At 39.9% G+C, this 14198-nt stretch overlaps 2 protein-coding genes across 3 annotated transcripts; one reads left to right on the top strand and one right to left on the bottom strand.

The window, feature by feature from the left end:
• Window positions 1-5309: 5309 nt before the first annotated feature.
• mitd1 (MIT, microtubule interacting and transport, domain containing 1) lies at window positions 5310-8117 on the bottom strand. 2 transcript variants are annotated; one of them, XM_028591584.1, is made up of 7 exons: window positions 7842-8117; window positions 7661-7765; window positions 7035-7171; window positions 6160-6246; window positions 5937-6049; window positions 5676-5736; window positions 5310-5548 (listed from the first exon to the last, which is right to left on the bottom strand). In XM_028591584.1, exons 1-7 carry the CDS (start codon window positions 7984-7986, stop codon window positions 5453-5455), a joined length of 744 nt encoding a protein of 247 aa, XP_028447385.1. In that variant the 5' UTR covers window positions 7987-8117; the 3' UTR covers window positions 5310-5452. The 2 variants fall into 2 exon arrangements, with proteins under 2 accessions (XP_028447385.1, XP_028447386.1); XM_028591585.1 differs by having other exon boundaries at window positions 7661-7762.
• Window positions 8118-8323: 206 nt separating this feature from the next.
• mrpl30 (mitochondrial ribosomal protein L30) lies at window positions 8324-12684 on the top strand. Its single transcript, XM_028591748.1, has 5 exons — window positions 8324-8665; window positions 9583-9669; window positions 9906-10052; window positions 12272-12345; window positions 12482-12684. Exons 1-5 carry the CDS (start codon window positions 8624-8626, stop codon window positions 12612-12614), a joined length of 483 nt encoding a protein of 160 aa, XP_028447549.1. The 5' UTR covers window positions 8324-8623; the 3' UTR covers window positions 12615-12684.
• The last annotated feature ends 1514 nt before the right edge of the window (window positions 12685-14198 follow it).

The raw sequence follows: 14198 nt of genomic DNA, 5'->3' as shown, positions 1-14198 counted from the left end.
GGGGCTGATTGTTTCAGACGGGGAAGTCAAATGTATTGAGAGACGGACTGAAGCAGCAACCTTTTCATGGAGTTTGTTGACAATAAGAAAAATAGAGAATATCCCAAGCCTTATCCTTTAGCCATTGCATTAAACTAAACAAATCCTAATCTCAGACTTGAATCTCAAGAATTTAGGATTGTCAAAATGTCCATAATTTAGAGTGATGCTCTCCTTGCAGGGTGTTGGGTTTGCATTATGACATAGAAGAAACAGAAACACACATGGACATATTCACACGAGTATTATACTTACTGCACTGCTAAGCAGGCATATGCAAGATGTTTGCATAAATGTTGCTACAGACTGGGAGCATGCTACTCGCTTCTACTCTTTACTTCCTACCACTCACTGACTGCTAAACTAAAAGGGCTATATCTCCTGGTGACAGTGTGGCAGTTGGATGGAGTAGAGCCGAAATGGTTGGTGAAAAGTAAATTCTATTATAAAGAGTAATAGAGTCTGATTGATAAATCCACTCAGAAGGAACTCTCAAAATCATAACGCACCCTCAAATACTCCTAAACTGAATGTGAATTGATCAAATAAGCAGATAACTGACCATGTGTCACTTAAGTGGGATAATAAATCACCTTGCTTAGGGCTCCTGAGATTTCAGGGGGGCTGTGGGCAAGGCTGTCATCTGCGGAGCGGCTTCCCGGATCCTCTGGACGTCTGATTGGCAGAACGAGAGGTGGCGGCCCCAAATGCATCTTCTGTTGCTGAAGTTTAATCTGTGATACCAGAGGCACAGTTTAAAAAAAAAAAAAAAAGTACATTTGTAAAGGTCCAACAAAATGCCTAGCATAAAAGACTATACCTGCAGAGCTTTGATCTTGCTGTGAACATTCTCCTGGGATAAGACCCTGGCTGGTTCAGTGTCTGTCAGGACCAGATCAGCCAGAAAGATGCTGTCATGGGACAATGCCCGTGATCCCATCATCCCCTGGGAGCAACTGTGGTAGCCAGAGTGGAAGAACAAGCCAAGAGGTGTAAAGGCACAGACTGGAAATCAGGACAGAAATGGAGCTGTAAAGCAAACATTTACAAGATCATATAGACACTCACGCCAAATCTTCATCTGATCCGAGTCCCTTTCCTGCAGTAATGTCACTGGCTGACTGGCTGAGTTTGGCGTCTACCTCTCCCCCTCCTCTCTTACTCCTACCGAAGAGACGAGTTTTCAGAGCCTTCAGTTTGGACTTTTTACGTCCTGACAGAGATTGAAAAAAGAGACAGATTCAGGTCACAGCAGCTCACACACACATGCGCCAAACTAACATACTAGTCTCTTCTTTTTTTTTGCACCTTTTATATTCTCTGTTTTAACACTTACATCAGACGCATGTCACTGACAATAAATGGTCCCTGATGTGTGCTAGTCACATGTTTCAGTGTTATGCTGACCTTTATTCTGATTGATAATGTTTGTCAAAGACTTGCTTCCTCTTCACCATAACACTCTTATGTAAAACTTCATGACAGGTAATCTTACCTGGAATGTCCTCGGTGCTTCCTTCTGTATCTCTAGAGAAAGACTCCATCGGTCTGATCAATGAAAGAAGTGCAGAACAGACGACAGGAAAGTGTGTAAAGAAAGGCACCGATAATGAGAAACAACTGTGACAACCAAAACCTCAGGCGTACACTTTTTAGAGGCTGTTGTCACATGCTGGAGGGCATCTAACGTGGTGTGAATCTGCCAGTGGTCTGTTCTCTGTTCTCTGGCAGGCACGCATATGCACTTAATGCACTGGTGTGATAGCCTGAAGGTGTGACTCTGGACTTGAGGTTCAAAGGTTTATTGGCATATCAGGAACGGCACAAACCTTTACTGTAGCTAGGCAGGGCGTGCTGAGGAGTCTTTATGGTCAACAATATATAATCAAAGAAGCTTTTACTATTAAATGACCATTAAAAACACATTAAATGCAGTGTCATCAAGAAAAAAACAACACACTATGTAGGTTATAGAGGAGGTATTAGTATTTTAAATATGGTATTGTTCTAGTAGGAGTACACATAAATATCACGCTGTCACAAAGCAGTGCAGCCTGGATAATATTTTGTGAACGCAGCAAAAGCTAAAATCTTGCTCTCAGACAGCTTTACTTATGCAACTCTTTGTCTGACAAACATCCAGATTTGGGTTGATGTGTTACTGGGTGCAAGATTCAGTGCAAGGTGCATGTTTTCATTTGTTTTTACAGGCTTCATATTGTACCCTGCCCTGCAGCTAGCGTGCTATTTGAGACACACAATTTTCAGTCATTTGGTTTTCAACTGTACTGATCGGCTACTCGAGTAGCCGAGGAACTTTTAACAGAGCATGATCCTGTACAGCATCTGTGTCTGATAAGACAAGATGGGGCAGGTTATGGATAAACATGCAAAGTCCACACTGCACCTCTAACATCATCAAGCCTGCCCTCAGAATACTCAGAAGTCTGACCTATTAACAAAGGATATAAGTGTATGAATAACCGAGGAAACTCCCAAAAAACTGTGGTTGTGACTTACACAACATTTGAACCTCTTGCCCAAATACATTTTGTGTGGGTTTTCCACCAGAACACTGAATGAAACTAAAGTGCAAATGAATCAGGCCATACCTCAGAGTTTTATCACCCCTATAGCTATAGCCCCAACCGAGACAGCGGATAATCAAGTGGATTATTGACATTGCAGAGAGATCCTTGTGAGATTTCACAGCAACATAATCCACACAACAGCTTGATCATAAAATCCCCATGCCAGGTACTGCATACTTCTCCATCTCTATGTTAAAAGACACATTCACACAACGTTTAGTGCAAAATTGAGTAAACTTACCCAACGTCTAATAGCAGTGCCTTTGCTTCTCTTCCTCCTCTTTGTCCTCCTCTCTGGGCCGAGTTGTCTTGTCTCAGCTGTGTCACTGTTGTTATGTTTAAACCTCAGGCTTGAGTCGTCCAAATCTGCAGACGGAGGAAGATGCAGAGGGAAGGGAGCGAGGGAAGTGGAAGGAGAGAGAAAAACATGCAGGGAGAAAGAGATAGAGAGCGATGACACTTCATGACCGGGTAAGCAAATGCACAAAGAGAAAAGAGGACAGAAGAGAATAAGAGAGACAGAGAGAGTGAGAGAGGGAGAGAAAGAGAGAGAGATACTCTATTACATTAGTGGCACACTGTGGCCCTCTGCGCTAAGCTCCTTATAAAACGCTAACCTGATTTTAGGCCCAGAAATGAGAGTAGAGGGAAAAAAATAAAGCTTCAGTTGGAAAGAGGGCAGGCTGCTGGAATAACGGCTCATAGGACTGTTTACACATTACACCAGGTTGCTTACACCCCCAGGAGATCACAGAGGGGTGTGTGTGTGTGTGTGTGTGTGTGTGTGTGTGTGTGTGTGTGTGTGTGTGTGTGTGTGTGTGTGTGTGTGTGTGTGTGTGTGTGTATGAAAGTTAATAATTGAAAAAAACACACACACAACAACCCAGAATTAGCCATCTCCCAGCACTAAGATCCAGAGTTCAAATCCAAATTCACCACACATTGATGTGTGATAATTGAGATGTGTGTGATTTTAGAAATACATGAACATAATGTATGTAGACTACTGTATGGTATACTGAGTGTCCATACATCACTGCTCTTTTTGAATGCATAAAAATTGACCTTTTTTGCATGTTTCAACTATATCTCAACTGTAAATTGTCTAATAAAGTAAAAAAAAAACTAAAAACAACAAAAGTGAATCTCTCAGTAATACTGGTAATAGAGACAAAGCTATCCCACACGTTACGTTTTATAATCGATGTGTTTCAACGGTGAATCTAATTGTCTACACATTCACACAGGATAACATTGAGAGATGGGAGCACTATCTAGGCCACTGGGCTACAATCAGTGAGAGGGAGGGCAGCAGGAAGAGAAAGGCAAACCTTTGAATCCATATTTTTTGTGTCTAAGTGTGTGGCCGAGTAGCTTCTGTGATGAGGCTCCTCATCACACAAATCCTTATCTCTTGCACCAGAATATAAACCCAGCCGGTGACATCTGGTTTACATGCAACCAACAGCATGTTCACAGAATACAGTGACATAAGAGTCTTGGATGTGGTTTTATTGTCTGTAACCTACACATAAGGGACAAAATGTATGTTTATTTGATCTTAGAATGTGATTACAGCTGATGTGTTGTCCAGTATGCGAAAGCTGTTTGCACATAGGCCTATTTAAATACACTTGCACAAACTGCTTCTCGCACATCAGCTTTTTGTAGGCTACTTGAGGACGCTCATTGACTGCTCTTAGAAAACAAAGGCAGCGATGTGTGTTAACAGTTATGGTCATCTCTGGTTCATGTGGTTCCCTGATGGATTATATTTCTTCCCCTCAGAGCCCAGATGAGGACGGTACACATCGAGATTAAGGGCGATAGATAATCCGATCACGGCGCTGTTTGAAGTCATGCGGGTTTCCATTCATTCAAACAAACTGTTCCCCATGAAAATTAAATGAGGGAGATATTTTTTCAATGATTGTTGTTTTTTTTTATAGGGGAAATATTTCTGTCATTAAATTAGCCTACATAAAACTAGACTCATATTGGAGTTTCCTAAATATGAGTTGTAATCCTTTACAGCGTGCCTACATCCAGCAGCAGTTGAGATTGTTGTGTAAAGGAGAATAAAAAATAATGTTTTTATATCAGGCCTATCTGATAAAGCTGCCACTACAGTAAGGTTTTGTTATTTCAAGCAATTTGAAATAATGGTTAATGATATGATGCTATTTGAATGACTAAGCAATCTAAGCAATACAGTTCATCCTTGGAAATAGCTAAGCCAAGGAAGTCCAAAAGTGCCCAGAATAATGTGAAGTTTGGACATCCGTTCAAGCGTTCCATGACTGATGAAGATCGTGTGATATGGTCAAAAGCCCAGAAGCAGGAGAGTAAATAAGTCTTGAGTTGAGATTCTTTTGAAAACTGGAAATAGTAGTTTGACAAAACAATCTTAGGTTGACTTTCTAATAAATCACTATATACCACAAACTTAATAATCTGCTGCGGTTTGTGTTGTTTATCAAGTTAAATATAGTTCTAATCAGGTTTACAGTTCTAAATCTTGTAAAACTCCTTTTTATTATTACACTTTTTTATGTATGAACTTTTTTTTTAATTAGCATGAGAGACACTGAATATAAAGTAACTGGACAAGCTCAAATCAAGGTTAAAATTGAATAATAACACACAGAGAAATTTTATATTATAAAAGCACTTTAGTTATAATTTTTGAATGTTTTAATTTATTTTTCCACCAGATGGCGGTATGGCACCTTAAAAAGCAAATAATAGAAAAGTTTAAAAAAAAAAGTCAAAAGAACCCAAAATTACATATATCTTACATTAAGATTCAAGCTTTATGAATCTCATAGTGTTTTTGTGTGTTTGGCTTGAAAAATGTGTACGTTGGTCTCTTGGCACTGCCTGAGGTCATAGTCACAATATCCAATAGAGAATCGGCCCTGGGAGATAAAAAGAAACACTTCTTACAACCAAAACTCAACATGTTGATACACAGACATTCAGCACCGTAATTCTGACAATGGCAGCAATAGAGAAGGATGAATATTAATTAGTATGAAGTCTCACCTTAGGTTTCTTGAAGTAATCCAGCCCTCTTCCTATTTTGATGATCCAACCATTGTCAAACCTAAAAACACAATTCATTTTGGATTACTGCCATAAATAAAGCCCCAATCACAGAGAGCGGAGTGCTGATGTAAAGGTAAATCCTATAAACTCAAGCAAGAATTTCTTTAAAAAGAAGACACCATCATTTAAAAACAATTCTTAGGCTATACAGTGTAGTGTTTTGGTATGAAATCCTTTATGTGTCAGTTGCAGCTGTACCTGATCTCCCTGTCATGTATGGTGGAGGAGTACTGCAGATCCAGAGTCACTCCCTGAGCACTCAGACTCTCTTTCAGCCCAGCCAGAGCACTGCTCTGCTGGCTACTATCCGCCTGCAGAACGGGACGGACGGCATTAACACAACAACACTAACTGAACAGAAGAGACCGCTACGGCTGCTGTCATTCACTACATAGTGTGACCTCATTTGTAAGTAACCTACTTCATCCTGTGAAGTGAGGAGATGGATCTTTTTCACCTTGCAGGGTGCTTTCAGCAGCATCTCACAGTACCGCAGGAAGTTGTACAACTGTAGTGGAGAGGAGGGAAAAGGGGTTTGTTTGACATGTTAGAATGAGTTTGGTATGGTTATATGTCGAGATCCAAATTTAGTTAAGCTATAAACATTAGGGGTGGGGGAAAAAATTGATACAGCATAGTATTTCAATATTTTCTGCGTCAATGCTGTATCGATACACGGTAGACGCCAAGTATTGATCTTTTATTACATATGGGTTGGTCAGTTTGTTTGTTTGCATATACATAGGTTTACTCCTCGACGCAGCGGGCCATAGTTCGACTCCGACCTGCGGCCCATTGCTGCATGTCATTCCCCCCTCTCTCTCTTTAATATCGTATCGTGACGTAAGTATCGTGATGATATCGTATCTTGAGGCCTCTGGTAATTCCCAGCCCTAATAAACATCAATACAAAAGGTACAGTGCAATGTAAAAATAAAAAAATAGGTTCAATATCTAAGGCAATAAACGTAAATCAATTAATTCTTTAAGTCGTTTACATATTACAAATACCAAATACAAGTTAACATTTTGAAGACATCGCTTTTGTAGTTGAACTTGTAAAGTGAAACAGGAGCTTTTGGGGCCCTGGTGCAGATACAGGCTGTGCCCGGTTATTAAACCAATTTTTGTTTTATTAATCAAGTAACTAAAAACATAATGTATAAACTGATTGATAATAAAAAAAAAAATAATTTGTAGTTGCAGCAGGAAGCCAAATAAAAGAAGCCAAATCCAGCTTGAAAGACAGAGGAAAAAACCTGCACAATAAAGTAATGATGAAAACTAAGATCTTACTTGGTGGGTGTGCCGTATGTATGGGTCTTGTACCCAGACCTCTGTGAGTAAACTGCTCACGTATGGCTTGAACAGAGACTCGTAGCTGTAACCAGTCGCATCCTCTGCTATTCTTATCTGCTCATGGTATTTCCCATCTGCCCCCCCCCCGCCCCACACACACACACACACACACACACACACACACACACACACACACACACACACACACACACACACACACACACACACACGCTTGATTAAACACAACTGTATTTAATGATATGCACCGTGTAACTTACATAAGATGAACTGAAGTAGTAAGAGTGGGTAAAAAATACAGAAGCAACCTTAGGGCCCTTCAAATGTTTAGTTTTTACTTGTGCCATGTGAATCACTTGTTTGTTGGACAATGATTCATTGAATTGTTATATATTTTTAATATGCACCACTCCAGCCTTGTGTCAAAATGGACATTCATAAATTTCAAACTAAATGTCAGATAAGACAATTTTTACCAAAAAATAAAAAGTAATTTCAGTGGGTCAATGGGGACCCACAGAAGGTAAATCCAGCCGTGGCAGGGGCAGATGCACACTTTGCCCGGTTTGTTATTCATCCTTTAGTGCTTGTATTACCGTAATTACCTTCTTTCATCTGGTTCACATTAACTTTGATTTGCTCTGCTCTGTCCATGTAGCTCTTTATCTTCTCTCTGTAGTGGCCTCTCTTTGAGTCATCTTTCACAGCTGCTGACAGAAGAAAGTAAACAAAATGAAGTTACGGTTCGTGTATTCATTATGCGGCCTCTACTGTATGTATGTATACCTTTCATCGTGTCTATAAGCAGCTGGATGCCCTCCTGGTAGCAGACAAGAGACTCTTGGAAGCGGCCGCTGTGGTCGAGCTCCACTGCCCGCTTCAGGACGGAGATGGCGGATGCCTCCATCCCTGACACATGATTTTGTGTCATTATTCTCTCTCTCCCTCGTCTTTTTAGAGCTATTATAAAACCAACAGGATATTCATGCTTATCTACTGTCAGGGAAGTCACTGAAAGAAGTGGCACCACCTTCTAACTTGATAGCTACGTAGGTGCGCCACAAAAATATTTCCCGTAAAAACGTAATGGTGGAATAATGGTCCACGATGCTTAGACGGGTGCAGTTAACAACATAAACATACATTTAATACATCTATATTTTAATCATATATTATAAAATGTAAATAGTTCATTTACCTTTTTTTAAATCTCAAATATAGTTTAAAAATAGTTCTAGGAACTTTGTTCTGGGAACATTTGCCATATCGATGCAGTTTCAATGTAACCCCTCGATGTTTCCGGTTTATACATCCATGGAGGAGACAAAACTGTCATGATGCTTACTTACTGTTGCAGTTGTTTTTCAGCTCTTTAATTAATGTTGTACGTGTGAATTTGATGTATATATAGTTACGTTTGTGTTTTTAGTCATAACGTTTAGTTACGTTTCATCCACGCGCTTATTTTGCGGTTAGCAGTGCTGGACATTAAAGGTAACCTTGGCGTGCGTGACTAGTTTTTTTTGTACCTGGGGCCCGTTAATAGTAAAACTACGGAAAAATTAAACATGTCGGTTGTATGTCACGGTTTGAGCTCTTTGTCAGTCAAGGTAGGAACAATATTTTTTTTTTCATGTTTCAACTTTTCCATTCTGACCGAATCAAATAACGTGTTCTGTAATTTTTAATTGGGACAATCAATGTCGATACTGTGGAGGTATTTGTATTTAAATGTGAGAATTCACTGCATTGCTTTGTCTTAAAATGTATAGTGAACAGTTTGGCTTTTACAAAACAATTTACAATATATTTTCAAACTCTAATTAGCTGACAAAACTTGCTGCTATGCTGAAAGTTGCACACAATAATCTGTGATAAATTGTCTCAAAGGTCATTCAATTGTAAATAGAGGACACTAATAACACGTAATAGGGATACATTCTCTGGCTGTTTTTTATTTTTATAAACCAGCAAATTGTATTTGATAGGGGTGCACGATTCAGAAAATGTCACGATTTGATTCAAAATCGATTTTTAGTCTTAAGATTTGATTCATAATCTATTTTCGATTCAAAAACGATTCTCGTTTTAAAAAAAACGATTCACAGTATATAAATGTAGTTACTTTTCCCATGTTATTGCAGTAGACATACAATAAAAACAAAAATTGAATCGATTTTTGGAAATCTATGAATCAATTTTGAATCGGTAGAGCTTGAATCGCGAAACGAATGTGAATTGATTTCTTTTTTTTGCACACCCCTAGTATTTGACAAATTACAGTACTCAATCACAGTGTTGCAAAAAGTTAAAGCATTGCCCAATGCTCTCAATAAACCCAGGGATGTTAAAGTGATAGCCACCACAGTATAAACCTGGCAAAATCTGACAGTTGACAAATTTGTTATTGTCTCATGTTATATCACTCTGTATATGGACACTGTATTTGTGTGCTCCTGTATCAGAAAACAAATCTGCCTTTTAGCCTATGCCAGTTACCCCACTTTGATTCAAATCTGTTTTACAGTTCCTGTCAGAAGCTACACTTTTGTCACCTTGCCCATGGTTTGTGTCTGCACGCAGCAAATTTACCAAAGCAAGAATCCCAAAAGAGGTAAGAATTACCCCAGGCTCGCTGTATGTCATTAGTTGCACAAAATTCGCAGCATTTTGTCAATCAACCACATTTTACTTCCTTAGTAGTTTTAGTTAGATTTTACTCACATAGTATATATTGGTAAATTAGGTAGATTGGATTAGTTATGATGCTTTGTTCTGCACTTCTAAATGATTTAAGAATCACTTTGGCTCATTTGCTCTGCTCAAATGATCCGTTCCTTTTCTTCGCAGCTTTTTGCAGAGAGATCAAAAGAACATGAGAAATATGGGGGAGATCCAGACCAACCTCATAAACTGCATATAGTGACACGAGTCAAAAGCACGATGCGCAGACCGTACTGGGAGAAAGAGATGGTGAAACATCTTGGGCTTGAGAAGGTACAGCTTTTGTGCTATTCCGTTCAACAATAAAGAAAATGTTTAACATTAGATTTGGGAAATATGATATTAACATGTATTGTTTAGGACTACTTATGTGTTAATAGGTATGTTCAGTGATTTTTATGACTACAAAATAAGCACCTCAATAAGCATTATACACATAAAGCTATAGTGCTCAACTATTTTTTATTACTGGACGTCCGTTACACTTAAGCCATTGCCAGATGAGTTAATACAAAGCTAATTAAGCCTAAACTCTGTATTTCTCAGTATAGCTATGTTTAGAAAATGGTGTAGTCTGGCGTCTTTCGTGCACAGAAGCTCGAGTGAAGATAATTACCTCCTCTGAAGAGTCTATGTTTTTTAATCCTCCGGGTCCTCCCTGGCTACAAGCAACTGCATGGAGGAGGGGTGGGGGTGGTGCCATAGGTGGTGCGCCATCACTGAAGGCTGGCTTCATGTGGATGCAACGTCAGTGTTGTTGTCATTACTTAGAATTCCTCATGAGGGAGACAGAAACTAGGCACTATAGCTTTACCTCGCCTTGTAGACTGAAATGATACCCTAAAATAGTTAGCTGTGATTAGGCTCGTTCGAGATGAGCCAGATCTGCGCAGAATCGATCGCCACCCAATGCATGCCGGTTAGATTTGTGTCCGACTTGATCCCATTGACATATATATAATGGACCAATAGACCCCGTTGCTCTGGACGGAGACCAGTGAAGGCTATTAGAAGCACTTTTCCGGTGATGGCCAGCTTTACTGCGCAGCCTCCAACTGAGAGAATGTGACGTGAGCAACGTGTCTGAAAGTTGTAAGTCTTCTGGTAGCTGTGCCAAGAGAAATCTCAATCATTTCCAATCTTACAGAGACGGAGAGTGTAGGTATATGTAAGGAGATAACATAAGCACAGGCTAATTATTGCTAACTAACATGCTAGTTAACATTAGTAATTAAACCTAAACATCTCATGTAAGTTGAAACTGCCTGCGTGCTTTTCCTGTACTATACGGTAATTCCTCTACTATGGAGCGACAGTAAGTCATTTGGTTATGACAAACAATCTTTAGCTTATTTTTTACAAAAAACGTAAAAAAAAAAAAATCTGTCACGGAACCATAACGTGCAACAAAAGGTACAAGGTAATGGAGCCTTTTTGATTACATTGGGGATGTTTCTTTAGAAATAAACAACGGACAAATAGAGTCTTTAAAGTCTTCGGTTCAGATGTAAAGTTCATTCCCGCTGTCAAGTAGACGTAAGGAAAAAAAAAATGGCTAATTATTGGTCAGTGGAATGCTAAAACAGGAGGTGATCCTGTACTTTGTAAGCAACAAAATGGCGACCATCGGATTTTTCAAAAACGTTCTGAAGCCATAACGTGAGGTACAAGGTAATGGAGCCCATTGCTTGATCCCGACAAATTGTCTTTCTCAGATGTAACGTTACGCTGTCAAGTGGGTAAAAAAAAAATGGCGATAATCTGACGATATCAACAAAAGGCCATCGGAGGTTCCGCAGTTTTTAGAGCCAGCAACGATAATCTCACGATATCAAGGCGGCCGCAGTTTTTAGAGCCAGGCGCTGCAGTTGCTCTCCACCGACTCCAAGACCCAGGCGGACCCAGGGCATGCTGGGAAACGCCGGCCTCTCAGCTGATCTAACAGCTGATTGGTTCAGAATCGACTTAACATGATGATGTTTTATATAAACTTTTTATTGATTTTGAATCTGAGGGATTTTAACTGCGATTTGTCTGATTTAAAAGCTTATTCTGTACAGAACACATGTTGTGTGGCTGATAGTTATGTTTAGAAGTCAGAGAGACTAAATCTGTTCAGATTATGGATCATCTACAGTCTGTTGGTAATTAAAATCAGCAACAGATCGCATGTAAAGAATTTTGACAGCTACTCTGTCATAATAAAAACAACTGGAGACTGTACAAGCTGATATATGGGTATGATGATAAGATTTTATTAAATCGGAATTGGACCACAGTGTTTCTGTCACTTCCTGTTCAGCCTGAAGGCTGCTGGAAACTGTCCGACTTGAGAGCGGATTTTTGTCACCCCCCCTCCCCCCTCCACTATAGAGGCCCAAGCAACATTTATTAAAACATCTTCTACAGGCAAAATTTAATTTCTAACTCTTAACACTCTCTGAACACAGTCTCTGATTGTCCTCTCTGTTTTCTCTTTGTTGTGTATTTAGGCACATGTTCCTGTAATTCACAAAAATACACCTGCAGTCAATAGCCAACTGAAATTCGTCAAGCACCTTGTCAGGTAAGATTAATGTAACATCTGCCTTAAATGAATGGGCGTCAAGCCTCTGCTAATCATTAAAGCATTTGTCTGGACATTTAAAAAGACTGTTTGTATAATTTCTTGTCCCTCTATCGTCTCTTCGTGGTTCATTCAGGATCCAGCCCCTGAGGACGCCCTATGGACTCCCTGCTGAGCAGGACATGGGTGACACCTACATTAACAGCAAAGGGGAGTTGATTGTTCGTCGCCTCCTCCAACCTGCAGACCCCAAGGCTATCGAGTCTTAGCTCTGCTTCCAATCATATCAATTAATAGTTCAATCGTTCATAAATATCATTAAAAGTCTTATGCTTCATAGCTTCCTGTTCTGGTTCCACTAAACTGAGAAACTTGTTTGGTTTAATGGGTTCTAGATCTACTCAAATGTTCATTTAAATAATGCTCACACTAATGAGTAATACAGATTACAAATTAGGAAATCTGCAACCAGGATCTTGGTGCCAACGTTCTCCAAGGAAATACGCTGGGGGGAAAAAAACAAAAGGACTCCGGGGAGTAAACTCCCCAGAAGCTAGGATTAGTAACAAGCATTTCTGGGACGGGATACACACAAATAGTAATAGTAATAGAAAGGGAGAGGAGAGAGCAGCTCAGTGTGTCAAAGGAAGGAAGTCCCCCGGCAGTCTAGAACTATAACAGCGTAACTATAACAGCGTAACTAAGAGAGACAGGTCATAAGGAGAGGTAGCTTTTTCGGGCTTAGAACTCTCTCCCTGCCGGATCGGGCTTGGCTGGCCTGCCTCCCTCTACTTTGTTATGTATTATTAATCTAACAATTATGAAGAGAAGCAGGTGGGCCAGTTAGGTGAACACTGCAACTCCTCACTCCCTAACTATAAGCTTTATCAAAGAGAAGAGTTTTAAGTTCATTCTTGAACGCGATTACAGTTTCTGCCCCCCGAACCCAGATCGGGAGCTGGTTCCATAGGAGAGGAGCCTGATAACTGAAGGCTCTGGCTCCCATTCTACTTTTAGAGACTCTAGGTACCACCAGTAACTCTGCATTCTGGGAGCGCAGTGCTCTAGTGGGACAATAGGGTATTAGGAGCTCTTCTAGATATGATGGTGCTAGACCATTTAGAGCTTTGTAGGTCAAGAGAAGGATTTTAAACTCAATCCTGGATTCAACAGGAAGCCAATGCAGAGAAGCTAATACAGGAGAAATATGATCTCTTTTCTTAGTTCTTGTGAGAACACGCGCTGCAGCATTCTGGATCAGCTGGAGAGTCTTAAGGGACTTATTTGAGCAACCTGACCGTAGGGAATTACAATAGTCCAGCCTGGACGTAACAAATGCATGGGCTAGTTTTTCAGCGTCGTTTTGAGACAGGATATTCCTAATTTTGGCAATGTTATGAAGATGAAAAAAAGGCTGTTCTTTAGGTAAAACAAGAATGGAGACAAGTCCTTTGTCTGCAGCAGTTAAAAGGTCGTTGGTAATTTTCACCAGTGCCGTCTCTGTGCTATGATGCTTTCTAAATCCTGATTGAAAGTCATCAAATAAACTATTGCTATGTAGAAAATCACATAACTGATTAGCAACCACCTTCTCAAGGATCTTGGAGAGAAAGGGAAGGTTAGATATAGGTCTATAGTTTGCTAAGACCTCAGGATCGAGGGTGGGTTTTTTCAGAAGAGGTTTTATCACAGCTACTTTAAATGACTGCGGTACATAACCTGTTAATAAGGACATATTGATCATATCTAGTAATGAAGTGTTTACCACGGGTAATGCTTCTTTGAGTAATCTCGTTGGGATGGGGTCTAAGAGACCGGTAGATGGCTTAGCTGAGGATATCTTTAACATTAAT

This window comes from Perca flavescens, chromosome 11 (assembly GCF_004354835.1).
Source record: "Perca flavescens isolate YP-PL-M2 chromosome 11, PFLA_1.0, whole genome shotgun sequence".
NCBI classification, from domain to species: Eukaryota; Metazoa; Chordata; class Actinopteri; order Perciformes; family Percidae; genus Perca; species Perca flavescens.
The sequence above is the reverse complement of the archived record's forward strand: the minus strand, read 5'-3'. Positions and strand labels throughout refer to the sequence as shown.